Source organism: Semicossyphus pulcher, unplaced genomic scaffold (assembly GCF_022749685.1).
Source record: "Semicossyphus pulcher isolate SPU_LCO1_2020_fin unplaced genomic scaffold, fSemPul1.0.p SCAF_15, whole genome shotgun sequence".
Classification (NCBI taxonomy): domain Eukaryota; kingdom Metazoa; phylum Chordata; class Actinopteri; order Labriformes; family Labridae; genus Semicossyphus; species Semicossyphus pulcher.
The window spans coordinates 19593481-19610829 of NW_027211659.1; the positions used below are offsets into that span (position 1 = coordinate 19593481).

Sequence of the window (17349 nt, forward strand, 5' to 3'; positions counted from 1 at the left end):
ATCCACTGATCTATACAATGTAATTTGAAGAGCTACTCAACTTTTATCACATGGATTTCTTTGTATATACCATTTTGTTCATTTTGCACATCCGCTAACATCTTGTTTGATTTGTGTGTATCCTACAGTTTCTGCCAATGTTTACCCACAAACTTACTGTAACACAGGCCAAGATTGCATGTTTGGCTTCATTTTCAATATTGAAACTCATATTGATGCTTTTGTGTGTAAGTGAAAATGTGAGGTGGTATGTGCAATAAATTTGCAGGCTACCGAACTGTAAACTATTCTAAACCTGATCCTAAGCTGTCCACAACTTAAGGTTCAATTGAGCCTTAAGACTGCAGGACAGCATGTTGCATGTAGCCTAAAAATGTAGATGTATTCTCGAGCTCTTGTGGAAACATTAAGGGTAATTACTGCAACTGATTCATGAGCCTCAAACCAAGTTCTGTCTTTAGAAGGTGACAGTGATTGACTGGCAGTCATTGTGTGGCATACATCATGCCAGACAATATGGTATTCATAGTACACTGAAGGCAGCAGTTACGGTATATGTGTCAGATTTTGTTGAATTCTGTTCAAAGAAGTGTCCTAGTTCTTTCCAAGGCCTCATGTGGCAGGATACCAGAGGGTCTTTACACAGATTTGTGTCAGTGAATTTATATTACCTTTATTGTAATGCCTGTTCACACCAAAGTCGCAAAACATTGTGACACATTAATACTTGGTGATTAAAACATTATACTTTGTACAACATCAACATTAACTACTTGCTATAAGCGTGCACATAAGTAACATACTGGCTGCTTATTAGTCATTGTGCAGCACTAATTAATGGCTTGAGTAACCTCATTACTGCTTATTTATAAATAAGTTGTTGCACATGAATTACAATCTTACTGTGCTTGGCTTTGTATAAGCTGGGAGTACCCCAATAGGCATTCACCCATATTAACAATGAGTATGGTCTACTTATGTAACGAAACAGAAAAATAAAAGTGTGAAAAGTGTCCAAACAACGTAAAACTTGACGACACAAAAAAACAACTGATCAGCAGTAGACAAGTGTTGTGCAAGGTTAAATTACTGTCTTTGTCAATTGAGACTGGTAGCTTTTTGGCAGCTGTTTCAGATTTCAAATAACTAGGCCTTTCTTTCCATAATGCTGTTTGGAATGATCAAGATCCAAGGCCATGAAAAATGTGAGAATGGACACAATGGATGTCTGCAAATTGATAGTGTTTATTCATGTGACATGATAAAGTCTGAGATGATGTAAGGCAGAGCGAATTTTTGCAGGCAAGCAGAGTGACCCAGAATAATACTGGAGAGAGGCTTTTATTCCCCCATGCGCTACGCCCAAATGCCCTGAATCTGGCTGCCTTAAGCAAATCCCTATCAACTGGTAACTTAAAGTCCACAGGAAAACACAGTACCAGATAAACCACGCTTGCATGTCAGTAGGTAAGTCAGAGAACATAAAGTGTTAGACACATGGAAAACCACTGAGCCTGTCTGTGGCAAAAAAAGAAGCACTTTTAGTAGATGTACTTTAAATGGGCACATTTCTCCGTAATAATAACGTTGCAGCCATTATAGTCTTTTTCAAGGCTGAAGCCTGGAACAGTCTACTGTATCAGTTAGTCATTTAGACCCAGAAATGTGCAGTATATATAAAAAGGCCTGGGTATAAAGTACCAGAATTACCCTTTGATTCCTCTGTAGTAAAACTAAATTTGGTGTTCCTCAAAGTTACAGCATTATTAGTCTTCACTTTTTAGCCATTCATTAGTCATTAGGTCATAAATGTAAATGCTTAAGACAGCATTCAGTTTCTTTGTCCTGCTGAAGGACACCTTTACTTTAGATTCATCCCATTCCCACTAGACTAATACCAAAGCTTCACCCTTGACAATGCCTTTTGTTGATGCTATCACTTTTGTGCAGCTATGTGACCAAGGAACAGCAAGGAACAGGAGCAGACATATCCTCCGCCTCCCAGCCTCGGAAAACTCGTCCTGTCCAGAGATGGTTCAGTCAGAGCCCTGTGTCCTCAACAGCTCCTGCTTCACCTACCAGTACAAAGTCTCAGGTAGGAGGATCTGCACAGCAGGTCTGAGCTATAAGTGGATAAGTCAAGATAGGGAAGCTGCCAGTCGCTGACAGTGCATACAGTTTCCTAATCCCACTGTGAATGTTTTGAACTTAATAAATGTAAAGCAAGGCCTGTGGGGTTGGCCAAGTTTGGCTGTGTGAAACAAGGCTTTTAAAGGAGAGATTCCAAAAATAAACAACCATTTGAGTGTAGCACAATGTTGCTGTCTGGAAGAGACAGTGTTTATGCTTCATGACATAAAAGCTGGTCTAACAGTGAGACAGATATGTGTCATATATGTGTGTATATATGTTTACGTGCGTGTGTGTGTGTGTGTGTGTGTGTGTGTTTGTGTGTGTGTGTATTACAGACTGGAGTACATGTCATCTTAGTAAACATGCAATCTGTGGTTGGGGTTCACGCTTGCGTCTCCTGGATTGTATACGCAGTGATGGCAAGATTGTGGAGTTGCAGAAGTGCGAGAAGGTAATCACTATGAAATCAGACCTTATTAATACTGGTATGCCACAGTTCCTATAATAGCTACCTTTACCTTTAATAGTATACAGTTAATACTATTTGTATATTCATATAATCCTTGTTTCAGTATTTTTTCACTGGTCAGGTAGTTTCAAGCAGACATCTTATGAGTCTTATGTTTGCTTTTAAAAAGGGGGGCATAAAAAAATTGTGGTACAAAGTTTTATTGTGATGCGCCATGAAGAAAATTAGAATAGAAAAAATAGAAAAAACAGATATTCTGTTTTAAAACCAAAATGGACTGGGCTTACGATGTATTCTTTTCTCATTCTATATACTTTGTAATCTTAACAGATGCAGATGGAAATGAGGGAACAGGAGGTGAATTTGCAAAATTATAGAGGAATATCATTTATCACATTTCTTTTTCTTTTTTGAGTATGGATTAATGATTGATGGTATCCAGTTTCTGAATCATATTGCACTGCTGAGGGGAGTTTTTTTTTATGGTTGTGATGTTGTAACCTCTGTGTTTAGTTAAATGTATACGAAAAACTTAATTCCCCCCTTCAAGAGTGTACAGCTATGTTTGATAAAATTTGACAGCAAGGTAAGTGATTAAATTTAATTTACGCATCTCTGCCCGGAAATTAACTGCAGCGTATTTAAAAAGGGGAAATTTTGACAACCCAGTCTATTGTTAGTTAGTTCTTAAAGCTCTGTTCTTGATTTCTACAGTTTGGTCTGATCAACAAGTGGAAGCTGTCTGAGAGCTGCATGGTTGACTGTCCTGTCAGCTGTATTCTCTCAGATTGGTCACCGTGGGCAGAATGCTCGCACACCTGTGGTAGCCAAGGTAAACACATGAGCAAGCAAACTTAACTTAGACCAATGGGAACATGGTCATCAACCTGGTAAACAAACAGAGAGTCAGCCACATGTGTAGTGTCTCATCATTTCATCTTCTCAGGCATTCAGCAGGATGTTGTGCATGAATACATTTTAATGCACTAAAATATTTACAAGCATGTGTAATCAAAGCCTTATTGTATAGGGAAATAGTGTACAGACTACATAATTGATTATTTCAATAGTTTCTATATTAATATTCTTATTTTATCATGAAGCCTGTTTTTTATTCATGCTGGAAACATCTTTGTGTAATATTATTTTTTAGACCAGCAGACTCATTTTATACAGCTCACCTTTATGGGCGTCATAAATTATTCAGAGCTGCTAAATAAAATATTTACCCCTCCTCTGCATGACTTAAAAAAGCAATTAGTAATCACTTAGAGAAAGCCATATTCTAACCTCATACAATATACAAAAGCAAATGGTTTAACCTGGATGCATTCATCTTTTCTTGGGCCTCCCAAAGTCAATCAATTATTCTGTTAATTAGAGAGACTGAACAGTAACTTCTTAAGTCCATTAATTTTAATTTGTCATTGACTGACTCTCTCCTTACAGTGAAGCCCTCTTTCCAATAAGTGCACACTAAGACATGCTTTCAACTGGGGATTTAAACTCAAGGCCCTCTCTATCTGCTCTGACACTGTCACTGTGACTCTTTCTGTCACTCTCAGTTCCTTTTCATCCATTGTGGAAAACATCTGTCAGCCTTGATGAGGGATTTGTGTCGATTCTTGCATCGTATCTGTGTCAGACAACACAAGGATCTTGTTTTGTCAGGATGCCACGGTCCTTTTGCTGTCTGCCTAGTGCCCATTGAGCTCAGCATCTTCCCTGGTGGAAGACAAACATAGAGGTTCTGTTTTGACTGGATAGCTGATGAAGGCCCTACCTTTCATTGGGCATCACAGGACCCAGACACTGAGCTGTTACCACATAGCAATTCCGCTCTGTGGCCGATCCATTTAGGAAAATTTTCCTTTCACACATTATTAATGGCTCACTTGAACAAAGCACTTGTGTGACAAACTGTTAGTTGTGAACAGAAAGTGTCACAATGACACAGAGGTATAGTGCTGTTGCACTAATTCCTCTATATCAGGGGAAATATTTAACTGACTCAAGGTAAGTTGCAGCCTATTCTCACTCCTAAATAAATGATCCCCACTCATTTAATTAACTGTCATGTTATGGGGCCTTATGGAATGAGAGCTTATTGCTGTCAATCAGTAAGAAAATAAACAGATCAGCATCATGTTATAACTTGTGAAGTTAATTATTCTTTCAAGATGTTTTTCACATTATACGGAACAGATAAATCGAGTGATATGTCTCAATATAAAAATTTCATCAAGCTCTACTTTATGCTTGTGTTGAGACATGAAAAGATTCTGCTCTGATTGAACACTGTTGATATTATGATAAGTATGTGAACACAAAGAGGAGTAAAAAAATGAATTTGTCTTCTGTACTTGTTTTTGTGAAATGATACATTTATTTATCTCATCCTGACTTGTGTGTAATCTAGAGTGTTTTTTCTTTTGTTTATTCAGAGTTTTTATTGTTTACAAAGTTTCAGCTTGAACATTAAAGCTACAAATGCAGTTGACCTTCTAATGGTGTGTGGGCCTTGATGTACTGCAGGTCAGTCTGTGCGCACTCGGAGAATCCTGCAGGAAGCTCATGAGGAGGGTCGTCCTTGTCCCAACCAGCTCACCCAAACCAAGCCATGTCCCATAAGGCCTTGCTATATGTGGCTGCTGAGTGACTGGTCCCCATGCAGTGTAGAGGTATGATTTGCCCTGTGAATGCTAGATAGAAGAATTTTTCACCTGATGTCGTCAAGTACAATTGTGCCCAAAAAAAGTTTTTGGGTTCGGTTTTTGTTAATCCTTTGTTTTTCCACTGCATCCTTTTTTAAAATAAGTGCAGTTTGGAATATCCTCTGGAGCAGGGGTCTCCAACCTTTTTTCATCTGAGAGCTACTCTGAAAAAATTTAAGTGGCCAAGAGCTACTTGCATTACATCGCTGTAATTGCTGGTGGCGCCCCATGTTGATTCTTTTGTCGACTGAAACGTTGTTACCACAGATGAGGCACACACACAGTTGTCCTTCACAGTCATTAATAAAAACTTGCTTTCCAACTACCCGTGGAAATAGTATGTTTTCTGCTTTTTCTTGGCCTGGCCACCTTCACTGTCCATCATAAATCTGGCGAACCAACTTGCTAACAGCACCGAACTCCTCACTTTACCTCAACTATCGTACAGCATAACTGACCCGACCTGTCGATGGAGGTTGCTGCAACATTGCTGTGATTGGTTAGGGTCAGACGTTGACAAACTTGCCAGGAGCATCACAGTTTTTTGTTGACAAATTATAGGCCTGTCCTATTATGTTGTATTGGAGGGGGTGGGACATCTGTGTATTTGATTGAACTGAAGTGGGAAGAGGCTTTCAAGGTGCATTTATTGTCGTCAGATTTTTTGTACAGAGTCTGTGAACCTCTTGGTGAGCTACTAGAATCCAGGCCGCGAGCTACCAGTAGCTCCCGAGCTACCTGTTGGAGACCTGTGCTCTGGAGTTTGTATCCACTTGTAGTGCTTTGAAGAAATTTTTTATGAGTTGGTCGAAGTTTTTTGGGGTTATTTTTCACATGTGCTTGCATACACATAAATGTAAGTAAATTTCAAAATTATCAAAAAAAACCACACACCGTGTTTTGATCAGTAAAATTGAATTTAAGGGAAAAACAAGCTTAAAGCTATATAGTCCATAAAATTCAATGTGAACCAATTTGTACCAACTCTGATCACATGGAGCAGCACCTTTCCAGTTTAAATTGATATAATCTCATTCTTTTGAGTAAGCAGTTGTTATGATTGTCTAATCCTAATACTAGTGATAAAACATATGTTGATACTTCTTACATATTTCACAGTAATGTGTGCTTTTGTGCAGGGTGCAGATTGTGGTGAGGGGTTTCGGAGAAGGAACCTGTCATGTATCGTTCACTGGGGCTACTGGCCTGATTCTTCTCACCAACCTGTGGATGGGGAGCTTTGTGGAGATAAACTGAGGCAGCAGCTCCAACAGGACATGGAGCAGCCCTGCTTTGTTCCCTGCCCAGGTAAAGCTGCACTTAAATATACTATAATATTAACAACTTTTAATGACAATATGTTCTTTTAGTACATGAAGTGTTATTACTGATGTATTTCCAAAAAACATACCATGTTCTATTTTCAAATAAGCTCAAATTGAGCAAAAGTAGAATACTAGCACACTCTACTAACCAAATCAACAGCCAATGTCAATAATTTATCCCAATTTAAAGGTGCAATGTGTTTTTTGTTTTTTTTTATTAAAATTACTATATAAAACCATAATATACATTGCTTTACAGAACCCTGACCTGTAAGAAAAACTACATCAGTTTAAACTCTCCTAAAATTATTTTTAAAGACCACATTTACATAGCCAGCAAGTCCTTTTTTTATCCTGACAGTGTTATTGGATTGTACCTGTGTTTATAGGTGAGGCCATCAGGGCATTACACACCCACACACTTTACTTCAAGCTCATTTTGCTGTATTGATGGATAAGATTTGTCAAGATAAAAGTAAGTAAAATGGCTTAAAAAAATGCTCTTATTGCACAATTGGTGCCACACTATCAATTTCTTCAGGTTTTTACAACAATATAATACATATTTTATTGTATTATATACATATCTATTAATTATAGTTATTATTTGCTTTTCTATTCATGAATACACAAAGACAGGTCGTCTTTGCAGTATACAGTATGTAATTGCTGCCATCCATAATGGAGGGAGTGATGGTGACATAAAATCAGACAACAAATGACTAAGATATGGTGAAGTGAATAAAGAAAAGCAGCAACCCTATGAACCACCCATTAGGGCTGCCACAGTAACCGCAATACCGGGGTTATGTGAAGCCAGCGGGGTGGACCTTTAGCCACTACAACTACAACAAGCCAGTCACCATGGATTTCATTTGCAGCTAACCGCCAAACTGCAAGGGGGCGTTAGTGTTTCACGACGGTTAGAAAAAATCTGTACCGTGACAGCCCTACCACCCATTCAGTAATTAAGTGGAAATGGACATCAAGCGTCAACCAACCCATGTCAATAAATGAAAAGGAATGATAGCCCAATGGGTAAAAACACATGATGAAAATGGCCAATAAGTTTTTTTAAATTAAATGACTATTTGACTAAGAGTAGAGGATGACGTAGAGGAAACGTAACAAAAACAGTTACTACAGTCATTGAAGTTCCCATACCTGTGAATGTTAACCTCAGACCAACACAAGGAAGCTGTTCTGCTGTTAAACTCGTTGGTGTGCAGGATCTTTGCTTTTTTGGTAAGTTAAGTGTGTGTTTTGGTTAGTGGTGGCTACGGCGGTGCCACCAGCCGTTCTCTACTACACAGACTCTGGCTCCATATGACGTCTCCATCACAAGATAGCAGCGCCTATCACAGGGGCTATTTTGGAATCAGTTCCGTACAATGAGAGCAGATGGAGACGCATTGTCCATCGTCATTGGTCTAAATAGGTATGCAACCGAAGTTAAAGGAAACTAGGGTCAAAATTGACAGGGCATTTGATCCGTGGCTTTGTTAGCTGTCTGTAGTTTCTCGTTAATGCGATCAAATTGCAAGTTAATCTAATTGCAAATTGCTTACGTTGCTAGCTTGCCTTTTGCCAATTACTTCAGGGTTAAGAAGCAACCGATGGCAAACCCATGCAGCTAAGCTAAGTTACAACTAACTAGCTAACCTTAGCTTCATACCTCACCAACATTATGGCTCATGATAGTTGAATGGATATGTTAGTTGTCTTGTTACAATTAGGTATAGCCTACCGCAAAGGTGATCCGTAATACTCACTTGTTTATTGTGAAAAATGCTCTAAAGCCACCACAACACAGCATCCGACACAAAAGCGTTATTCAAGAATGCCAATCTGGGCTAAGGGGTGTAGACTGATTTTAGGGGAACACATTGGGGTTAACATTGAGTATTTCATTCAGGGGAGAACTAGGAGACTACCAGTGATGATTTGAATAAGATTGTGCCTCTGCAAGCGAAGACCTGGCTTGCTTGTCATTGTATGTTACTTTATCAGCTAATGTTAAGAAGCAACCATCAGCTGATCCATGAATTATGAGTAATTTATTGCTAGCTGGCTATGCTAAGCTTTCTTGCTTGGTTACTTTATCGCTAGCAAAATACTACTTGAGTGGTTAGCTAACATTTTAGTTAGACGTAGTTTACCAAAGTACTTCACCAGATAAGAATATCTATGATTTTATGATTCCAACAAAGACAAAGCTAATAGAAAATGACTTTTAATTGTATTTCATTGCCATGAATGTGCATTGTGCTACAGCTTATTATTGAGAAAAACTGAACGAAACTTGAAAGCTGTATCCCGGTGGGAAACTTTAGGAAATACTGCAACATTTTAAGTATTGTATTTAAATGACTACATTAATTAATACAGCATTTTAAGCCCAAGGAGATTACACATACAATCAAATGAATGGTCCTGCATGTTCATGTGCTGAAATCTCTCTATGCGTCAGGAAAAGGTTTAGATTTAGCCTGTATTCTTTTCGGTTTTCACAGTGTTACTGCATTCCATGTTGGCAGTCTATGGCGCATACCAAACTACATGCGTGCTGTTTTCTGTGATCGACAATAATTAACGTTCCCCAGTACTGACGGTGTGCTGCCAACACTGTTGCTGTTTCTCGGTAAAGAAAAAAAACTTGGTGCATTTTTTTAATCACTGTGTACCGTACCTTAACAGTGGAGAGGACATGATAGTGAAAATTAACATTTACTGTGTCTTTATGTTACTCTTGTTTTAGTTCTTATGGCAATTCATGCTTGATGGAGCTCTTACACTTAAGTGGCACCATTGTACCAAAATTGAGATCATTTACACAAAAAACAAAATGTATCTCTTGAAATTTGGATTCTGTGAACCATGAAACTCAAAGTTTCACACAGTGTTTTAAATTGATCATTTTGTTGAGTAAATAATGGACCTAGAAAATGTTACCATGAGTTCTATTGTAACTGTGCACATTTAATTGGTCAATCTTATCATTTTAAAATTCAACACAGCAGCAGGAAGCCCACAATGTTACAGTAACTGACAACCCGTGTTGCAGACTGTGGTTTCCTTTTATTACATTTTTGGCCTGAGATTGAATGTAGCATTTGCCATCAGTAACAATGCTTTCAGCTGACAGCTATGACCTGATTTTTTTGTCAATGTGAGGCTTCCCACACTGAAAATCTATAACGAAGCTATTGTCCTTAGGCATTTATAGTTAACTAACAAGCCAGCTACACAGAAGCATAGAATATTTCTGATTTTTTTCGTCACTTTTAAAAGAAAAACACAATCCTTATTATCTACTAAAAAGAGAACTCTTATCTCATTGGGAAGGCTTTTGCCAAGCTCGGCTCTTGTTAGCTTTAACTATGAAGCTACACCATCTTGCAGTGCTTGCTTTTGCTCATCTGTCTCTCACTCTCCTCTGATCCTTGCCTTGATTCATCACTCAAGCCGCCTTTGCTGTGAGCCTTGGCTCAGGATCAAAAGTGTTTGATGGCCGTAGCAGATGTGTGTGTATTTGTGTCCATGTGTGTCCATGGTTATGGAAGTGGCAAACCCAGCACGGGTTGTTGACATGTATATGATATACACCTTGTGTGTTCCTGTGTTGCTGTGCATGCACACTGGAGCTTTTGCCACAGCATGTTTCCACAGCTATAGCAACATGAGAGAAGAGCTGATAGAGTGGATTCATATAAAGATGAAAGAGATATGCCAATCTACTGACAGTCACTAATGGGCAGAGAATCAGAGGGTTGTTCTGGCTGAGAATATGTAGCAGTGGGTGATATTATCACTGCAAGCTGACCCTATCATGGATTAGATTTGATATTAATACTCAACCTTCATGAAAGTAGGTGTCTACATGCAATTTGTAGACTCCCAGACGACATCAACCTGCCTACACTACTGAGAGCATTCCTGAAACCGGATGAATTTTGCTTTTCCTAAGAGATTAGCTATAATTTCATTTCAGGTTTGTCTATTACTTCTGAATACCCACTGGGCTGTCTTAGTAATTTGTTTGTGCATGTGGTACATTGTCATCTGGAGAATGGTATGGTATATTTATTTAAAACATATTTTAAAAGTTCCAGGAGCTAGCAGGTGAGCCACTAAAATGATCCCAGAAATAAACCATACCAAAAAAATTTCTGAAAAGAAGATTGACAGCGTTTTAGGTAAAGTGTGTCAATCAGTTAATTTCAGGGTTTTTTTTCTGTTTTTTGTTTTTTTTCTCAGGTGACTGCCATTTGACTGTGTGGTCATCTTGGAGCTCTTGCCAGCTGACCTGCCTGGAGGGGCGGAGCTTTGAGACTACTGGTCGCCAAGCTCGCTCCAGAGCTGTTATCATTCAGGTCAAGGAGAACCAGGACAGCTGCCCACATCAAATCTTTGAGACACAGCCCTGTAAAGGTACCAATGAAAATCATGTGTTTTTTGAGAGTCATCTCAATCTGATGTAATCTTAACATAACCTGATTTGAAAGTCTGACTTAAGCCGTATGATATACCAACAATGTCTAATAAATGAAACAATCTATTGCTTGACTAAAAGGATGATATACAGTATGATGAGAGATGAAAAGGAAACAAACGTATAAATAAAAGAAATCAATGTGTAAAAGATCTAAAGTCTAAGTATGTAGTTGAGTCTCGAGACCAAGGGTAATGAACGGGCCCTCGCACCCGTGGCCACGTTGGGGCTTGTCGCGGCCGCGGGGTGTGCTGCAGACACGGGGTGCATCTCAGAAGCGGGGTGTGCATGAAGCACAGGATGTGCTGTAGCCACAGGCTGTCCACCAGTAGGGGCTTGGTCAGCATCACCCAAAATTCCTATTGAGATCTGTTCAGGCCGAGACTATAATCATGCATGTGAAATTTGAAGCTGATATAACATTGTATGTGAAAGGTAGTACTGACTCTTGCCAGTAGGTGGCGCTATGAGTATGAGCGAAAAATGATTATGTAGACCTGTGCAGGCTGGGACTGTTATCATGCATGTGAAATTAGGAGCTGATCGGACAATCTATGTGAGAGTTAGTACTGGCACTGCCCAGTAGGTGGCGCTATGACTATGAGCGAAAGATTAATATGTAGACCTGTTCAGGGCGGTACCCTCATGAAACCTGTGAAATTTGGAGCTGATCGGACAATGTATGTGAGAGTTAGTACTGGCTCTGCCCAGTAGGTGGCGCTATGACTTTGAGTGAAAAATGTATCTGTAGATGTGTTCAGGGCAGTACCCTCATCAAACCTGTGAAATTTGGTGGAGATTGGACAATGTATATGAGAGTTGATACAGGCTGTCACCAGTGGGTGGCGCTATAGGATTGGTAAGGAAAGGAGTGTGTAGATCTGTTCAGGGCGGGACTCTGATCAAGCATGTGAAATTTGGTGCAGACAGGATGAAGTATGGATGAGTTATCAATGCCTAAATGTTATGGCGAGGCATCATGGCGAAGGTTATATTCGTGGCGCCGCCAGGGTCACGCCCTCTGTTGTAACCTCATCAAGTTTTCTCACAGACCTTAATCAAGATCTTAAGAGTTTCCTGACATGAATTTGAGGTTAATATGTTTTACCACCTTGGAGGAGGGGCTTGTAGAGTAAAACATGTCACTTCCTGTTTCCAGTAGCGGGCGCTAGGCCTGATGGGAAATATTTTCCTGTAATTGTGTTGGGGCTGGGATTCTTGTCATACATGTGAAATATGAAGAGGATAGAAGACTGTATGTGAGAGTAACAGTGATTTTCATTTTTTGGCATTTTGCCCAAAAAACATCAGACTTTGACCCCCAGCCAAGGCCACGCCCATTCTCAAAAACTCAAGCTTTTGATAACTTTTAATCTTCAATGTGTTGTCAATAAACTGAGCGACTTTGAAAAGTCTGGGAGGAAGTCCCTAGGAGGAGTTCGTTAAAGTATGACCCCTGTAAATCGCCAAAAACACGTCTTATTTTGAAATTCAAAGCAAAATGGCTGACTTCCTGTTTGGTTTGAGGTATGGGTGCAAGAGGCTTTTTAGTGCGTCTTGAGCTGTTCAATATGCTTACCAAATTTCATACACCTAGGTGAAAGTAACCTCTATGGGGAGGTGTTTTTGAAAACTTCTAGGGGGCGCTATGGAGCCATTTTGCAACAGTCATCTGCGAAACCCACAAAATATCAAATTTTTCACCAGACCTGATGCACAGTCCAAATTTGATGAGTTTTGGGGCATGTTAAAGCCGCCAAATATGCGATTCATTTGGCACCAGAAACAAACAAACAAACAAACAAACCAACAAACAAAGAAAGAATAATAATTCCTTCAATTTCAAGAGGTACTCGCACCGCCTTCGGTGCTCGGGCCCTAAAAATGCATTGAGTGCAAGAAAATGAAATTTCAGTAAGTCAACAAAGGACACTAAAAGAAGTTCTTTAATTCTTATAAGTTCCAGTCTTGCTAAATGTTATTCAGTTATCTGTTCTGTAGCCAAGCAGGTGGAGCTTTGAGCTTGATGTAAGCTCAGATATCTGAAACTGAAACATATAATGGATATAACTCCTGGCACCGTCCCGGGCGGCAGCCTGCTAGAGTCGCTCACATGTTATCTCATCTATATCTTATCTTATCTAACGGTTAAATCCTTTGGAGCTGCTGATGAATAGTGGATTTTTTAGAGTTTATACACATAAGTCTTGTTCTTCACACATCCTATAGCCAAGTAATTGTGAATTTGACATAACCTGTAGATCCTGATGTGCATCATACAAAAGATGGGAATTAAATTGTACAGCAGCCTTTCTTACTCTTGTATAATAATTCACCATTTCAATCATTAAATTCCAAATGAATCAGCTTTTAAGATAATTTCTAGTCCTAATGGTACAAAGTTAGAACACGACAGACATTAAAATTCGGTCTTACAAACAATATATATATGGCTGGGAATATGGTCAGCTCAAGAATGCATCTAAAGATTTATTGCAACATCTGCAGACTCTTATGGGTCACCAGGGTGTGAGAAAGAAAGGGGTTGTGTGGTAGAATTAGTCCTCTGCTTACATTTTGGTTTTAGTGAGAACTATATTTCTCTACCTCACTGTCTGTTTTAACTACTAAATAAGGGCAAACATATTGCATCTTAATAAAAACAGCACAATTCTACATTACAGAATGTTATTTGTCCCTTGAGTTCACTGTTCTGTGATGGAGCCTTTCTGACCACAGTTTATCATTTGAAGATAATTTATCCTTCCATTAATTGATACTATGTTGAATACTACATTCTAATCAGTAAATTGCAGCACAATTAATTCTTGGTCAGGAATTAATTGACACTCTGCAGCCAATCAGAATTGAGTATTTGTCCAGAGCATGGCATTAGAACCAGAATCAAGACAATGAATGGCGTTAAGCTGACCGTTGGTCTCTGGCTCTATATAAATGGACAAAAACAAGGAATAGCAAAGGGTAGAGCAGAGCAACATTAGCAAGAATAAAGCACTGAATCATAAAAATATATTTTTATTGTACATATTTGTTGCAAAATACCAATAAACACACCAATACCTCCCCCCAACCCTGCCTGTGATGGACTATGTATGAATCCAAAAAGCTTTGCTTCATCCTGCCTATCATCGCCTCTCTGCGAGGGAAAAGACCGGATGATGTGATAGACAATGTAACCTGGTCCTTTTTAAGGCTTTTTTTTGTCACCACTTGCGTGCTATTATTGGCTATTATTACTGCACCACTGCCCAAAGGTTGAGGCCGAAAACATTCCCAACACAGGCAAATGGCAGGTTCTCTGTAAATACACCGCCACAGATTTCTTGTAGGTAATAAGTGATATATTTTTTTTATTGTTTTTTTTATGAGGGTCCTACTCTTTTAGCCTTTAAGACTAGCTGAAATCATTGTGCAGCTGTCTGCGTTTGTGTCTTTGAACATAGGATATTTAATAAGAAAGAAAGCCTCTGATCCTCAAAGTAGATCAATGGAGAGAAAATCATCTTCCAATCAGTGTTCAATGAGCATCTCATGAGGGCTACAGAAAGATTATCATTTAATTATACTGACCTTGAAACCATACTCCAGGGTCTGTCAAGGTGTATCGGGGAACTGATGCCTTTGAAATTCATGAGAGTAGTTTTTGTCCTATGACAGATCAACTCAGATCAGCCCACACACTGACACAGCTCATAACAAACATTATTGATTTGAGGCATCCCTTGGGTTCCACGAAATATAAACCTGTCCATATAGTAAAAGACCAAAAGTAATATTGCAAATGCTTTCAAAAAGGTAAATGGAAGTTTTGCAATTGCAATGGTAGAAGTATCATTAAAGCTGTGTCACATGTCGGATTTCTGTTTTTGATAAAAGAAGGAGATGGTGCCTGTTTTTACTCACTGACATCTGTGTATTTCACAGAGAAAAAAACATGACGTTTTTCTATTTATTGTGTTCTTTTTGTCTGTTTCATTGGGCCAAGTTTATTTCTGGCTAACTTTATTACGTTTTGTTTGTTTGTTTGTTTTTTTACTCCCCCCCATTGTTTCATTCAACAATTTTCTTCTTTTTTTACTACTACACATGTCACAGTTATGGTAATGGTAAATGGACTGTATTTGTATAGCACTTTTCTAGTCTCTGCGGCCACTCAAAGCTGCTTTTACACATGTCAGATTCACCCATTAACATTCACTGTTGGCCTGAAGTGCCCAACTGTCAATCAAGTTATCATATTCATACCCGTTGGCTATGCCACCGGGAGCAACTTTAGGTTCAGTGTCTTACCCAAGGACACTTCGACATGTGGACTGATGGAGCTGGGGTTCGAACCACCGGCCCTCTGATTGAAAGATAATCAACTCTACCACTGAGCCACAGCCGCTATACATAGTTGCTTATCTAATAAGCAACTATGTATTTGGTCTCTTGCCAGCTCTTTCCCCTCATTAATTAGCTGATTTTAAAACATTTAATTTAATGGTTAATGTCTGGTACTCGTCATTCTCTTCAATATTATGTACTGCTGTAGCTCAATGTGTTACTTTGATCTAGATACTCTCCTTTACAATATTTTTCTGCTTGTTTCTTCTGTTTGTCATATTGCTCTTGGAAAACACCATTCCTCTTCTTGGTAAGAGGTGTCTTTCATTCATTACTTACCACTTTCTACTATCTAATTTCCTCTAAAGATTCCGTTGTTTCACATCACTTCAGAAGAAAAGGTTTCAGTTTCCTTTCGCTAACATTATAAAATGTATCAGCAGGGCAGCATTAGAAGTGGTGGTTAGTGTCCAAGGGAGCCTGACAACAGGGCTGGATGCCCACGACAAACTGCTAATGAGCATTGTCTATGCCTGTCTGCCACTACTTCAGGAGGAAAATGTCATAGTTACCAGTGGAGGACAGGAGGATGGAGCAACAATGAGAGAACAGTGTGGTGTCAGCGCTCAGATGGTGTCAATGTAACAGGTGAGTAGTGGCAGTATCTTTTGGCTATCCTGAAAAGGTTGTGTCTAGTGTAGAATCCTGATAGATAAATGAATATCTATGTATATTTGGTCCAATGAAGACTAAACTGAATTTGTGTGCAATAGCTGCTTGGAGTCTCATTTGACAATTCAGACTGGATCATTTGGACATGTGCGAAAATATTAGGTTGTTGATTGCTCCAAAAGACATTTCTAAGGTGTTGCCATGCCAGTAATTGAATCTTCTTTTATTCATCTCAGAAAAATACACTATGAACACTAAAACAACACTATGTTTTGCAGAAGTAGATGAAGTAGGTGGTTTAGAAATAAATTATAATTGATGTATTTGGAAGTAAGTGGGAAGGGTAGCTAAACAAAGCATGTGATGTCTTTTGCAAATTGTTAATCCCATTGCACAATATTATATTACTTAACATGGTTTATATGAGAAAATAGGTATGATCATTTCTTTTATCCCCTGCAAAAAATCTAAAGTCATTTCAATATTGGCCTGCAATATGAACTCACACACACACACACACACACACACAAAGAATGATTTCAGAGCAGTGTTCTAGTTGAATTTAACACCTTATTTGATCTTTCCATTCTCAGTGCAGCCCCCATTGATTTCTTCTCTCCCTCTTAACATAACTAATCAATAAGCCAGACTCTGAGCTGGGAGGCTTTCAATCAATATAAATATAATCATGCATTTGTATTTGTGGGAAGCAAAGCAGGCGTAGAGAAACAGAACAAAGGTAATACTGCTGAGGGAACGAGAGCTTTAGGGGAGCTTGATATGCTGTAAATAGTGGGTGAATGTGATCTTATCACTGTAAGGAAGTGTTACTAGCAAATATGAGGCCAGAAAAAATAACCTCCATCTGCGGAGGAGGCGAGAGCGCAAGGCATTACTCTTTGATATTTTGACATGCAATTTTCCATGTTTGAATTAAAACGTTAACAAATTGATCAGGGATCCTGATAGGCAACTGAGCCCATTAATCAGGTGTGACAGTACATTAATTTAGTGATCAATGGTTCAAAGGAACAGAAATAAGAACCTGTTGTTTTTCACCAGGGGGCTGTTTCCCACAGAAAAAGCCGGCCACAGTCAGACACTGCCATCCTCCGTGCACTAAGCCCTTCTCATACTGCACACCGGTAAGATCTTTGTGCTTTAATCAGGAAGCTGTGATCTCCTTAATTCTCACTG

The 17349-nt window shown here is 39.0% G+C and overlaps 1 protein-coding gene across 1 annotated transcript in view; it reads left to right on the top strand.

Moving 5' to 3' along the window:
* Nucleotides 1–17349, top strand: part of thsd7ba (thrombospondin, type I, domain containing 7Ba) — a 184926-nt gene that overhangs the window by 163331 nt on the left and 4246 nt on the right. The window contains exons 18-25 of the mRNA XM_069663300.1: nt 1951–2095; nt 2469–2584; nt 3317–3434; nt 5138–5283; nt 6456–6624; nt 10899–11072; nt 16033–16128; nt 17215–17297. Of these exons, the coding sequence (XP_069519401.1) occupies nt 1951–2095; nt 2469–2584; nt 3317–3434; nt 5138–5283; nt 6456–6624; nt 10899–11072; nt 16033–16128; nt 17215–17297 (1047 nt within the window). The remainder of the gene's footprint in view (nt 1–1950; nt 2096–2468; nt 2585–3316; nt 3435–5137; nt 5284–6455; nt 6625–10898; nt 11073–16032; nt 16129–17214; nt 17298–17349) is intronic.